This window comes from Eurytemora carolleeae, unplaced genomic scaffold, assembly GCF_000591075.1.
Source record: "Eurytemora carolleeae unplaced genomic scaffold, Eaff_2.0 scaffold904, whole genome shotgun sequence".
Classification (NCBI taxonomy): Eukaryota; Metazoa; Arthropoda; class Copepoda; order Calanoida; family Temoridae; genus Eurytemora; species Eurytemora carolleeae.
Genome location: NW_019396809.1, coordinates 5,105 through 7,746, shown reverse-complemented (window position 1 = coordinate 7,746; position 2,642 = coordinate 5,105). Strand labels below are relative to the sequence as shown.

At 29.8% G+C, this 2,642-nt stretch overlaps 1 protein-coding gene across 1 annotated transcript in view; it reads right to left on the bottom strand.

The window, feature by feature from the left end:
- Nucleotides 1-878, bottom strand: part of LOC111708913 (leucine-rich repeat-containing protein 24) — an 8,175-nt gene extending 7,297 nt beyond the window's left edge. The window contains exon 1 of the mRNA XM_023482418.1: nucleotides 709-878. Coding sequence (XP_023338186.1) covers nucleotides 709-753 — 45 coding nt within the window. The 5' untranslated portion in view covers nucleotides 754-878. The remainder of the gene's footprint in view (nucleotides 1-708) is intronic.
- Nucleotides 879-2,642: the final 1,764 nt, after the last annotated feature.

Genomic DNA, 2,642 nt, shown 5'->3' with positions numbered 1-2,642 from the left:
AAAAACTATGCTCATTAAAACCTTGGATAATTTAACTTTTTGTAAAAAAGGATATTTTCCACTTAAATTCATTTAAAGTTGCCCAATATTAATGATGAGATCAAAAACAAATGTTTTGTCAATTTTTTTAAGTTTTTGACAAATAAAAAACTAGAAGTTTTTTTTAAATTTTATCTTTGTTAAAAAGAAATATCATAGTTTTGAGGCATAACAAAAATAGAAAAAATCAAAGAATTTTCAAAAACAATTATTATCAATTCTTATTAGGAACCTTCATCATAAATTTTTTCAATCTTATTTATAAAACTTTCTTGAAGTTTTTATGCAAAATAAATAGATTTCTTCCATGGCAACAATTTCGGAGATTAGTTTAATTTAATTAGATATTTTTCAACCAACAAAAGTTTTTGATTTATTTAGTTTTTGAAAAAAATATTTTCAATTTGATTAATATTTCAGTTTTGAAAACTTCATTATTTTTTTTTTCGAAAATATTGCTGATCAAATTTGATTTAATATAGTTAAAATATTTTAAACACAATTTGTTTATTAATTTCATATATCGTAGAACAGGGATTTTTTTTACTATTATTCCGGGAAAAGAAAAAAATGCTAATCATGCACAATTTGGACCTTATATTGTTTCACTCCTTTTTAAATTATATTTTTTTTAGTTTTACTTTTATCTTTTCAGATCTTAATGCTTACCATTAGCAGGAGTAGAAGAAGGTAGATCGATGACCTAGAGTTCATTTTTTATATATTTCTTATAATCTTCTTTTATTCATCTTCTGCTTTCATCTTTTCTCTTCTTCTTCTTCTCTTTTATTTTCTTTGTAATGTTTATTCGTAGAGACAAAATTTATACTGCCATTTTAAACTCTGAAATTAGGAAAAGGGTTGAATTCTAAAAAAATAAAATACAAGCTTTAAATCTGTTTTTTTTGGTCAAAGTTAAAGATGTTAAAAAAAATAACAAAAAAACCAATTTCTGATTCCATATTCCATTTTATTCTGGGAACCACTGTATGGAAGACTGCAGTAGGACATTTAAAAATAGGTTTGGAAGATTTGATGTGCGCCTGGTGTATGACAGGAGGCTTAAAGGGAAAACTTTCTTATTCTATTGAAAAACTTTCCAGATTATTCCTTCCATTTAACGAACCGATGGATATAACCCTCTCTCCTCCCCCCTTCTACATCCCCCCCCTCTTTTCCACAACCCTATTCCCCCCCTTTTTCTACCCTCCCCTTTCTACATAGTTGGACTTGAATTATTTGATTAGGCTAATATTATTATTGATAAGTATTTCAGATGCTTTGTAAAAGTGCATACTAATCTTATTATTCATATGAATATTGTTTTCTGTATTATTTATAAATAAAGGTGGTCTATATATTATCAAGTATCATCATAAGAATCGTCCAACAAAAAATTGTTTATCTTACAGATAAGTCAAGGATATATTTTTATTCAGGGTTCTATTATTAAATAACTCTCTGTAAATGTTTTTTTTTATTTTAAGAGTATATTAAATTTAAATTTGCACAGTACAGTGTACACATTAAAGATAAAGAATTGCAGTATGATTTTGCCAAATTTACAGCGTAATAAAATACGGAGTGTTGCAGAAAACCCCATAAATTGTTAACAATTTAATTTTAATAAAAAAAATTCCATAAGTATTTTTACCACCCCTAACCATAGTCCTACAATTTAATACACTAAAACCATACTGATGATGTCCTCAACTATGATCGTTAAAAACCTTAAACAAAACGAAACAAAAAAGAATCGAGTAGAAAAGAATTAGTGAGTGAGATATTAATGGAATAAAGGAGGTTTATAATGCATTCAGCGAATATCTAATTTACTCTCTAAGTTTAAGTTAAATCTATGGTTTCTAGAAAGTCCTTCAAAGTTTTAGAATAAAAATATTTAAATACATTTTAAGAAAACAAGATAAATCTTCCAGGGATACTGGATATATACTGGATACACTTGATACACTAGATACACTGGATACACTAGATACACTAGATACACTGGTTACACTGGATACACTGGATACACTGTATACACTGGTTACACTAGATACACTGGATACACTGGTGCACTGGATACCCTGGATACACTAGATACACTAGATACACTGAATACTCTAGATAAACTGGATACACTCGATACACCGGATACACTGGATACACTGGATACACTGGATACGCTTGATACACTGGATATATCCTGGATACACTGGATACACTAGATACACTTGTTACACTGGATACGCTGGATACACTGGATACACTGGATACACTGGTTACACTAGATACACTGGTTACACTAGATACACTGGATACACTGGTGCACTGGATACACTAGATACACTGAATACTCTAGATAAACTGATTACACTCGATACACCGGATACACTGGATACACTGGATACACTGGATACACTGGATACACTGGATATATCCTGGATACACTGGATATATCCTGGATACACTGGATACACTGGATACACTAGATACACTGGATACACTGGATACACTGGATACACTGGACACACTGGATACACTAGATAAACTGGATACACTGGATACACTGGGTACACTAGATACACTGGATAAACTGGATA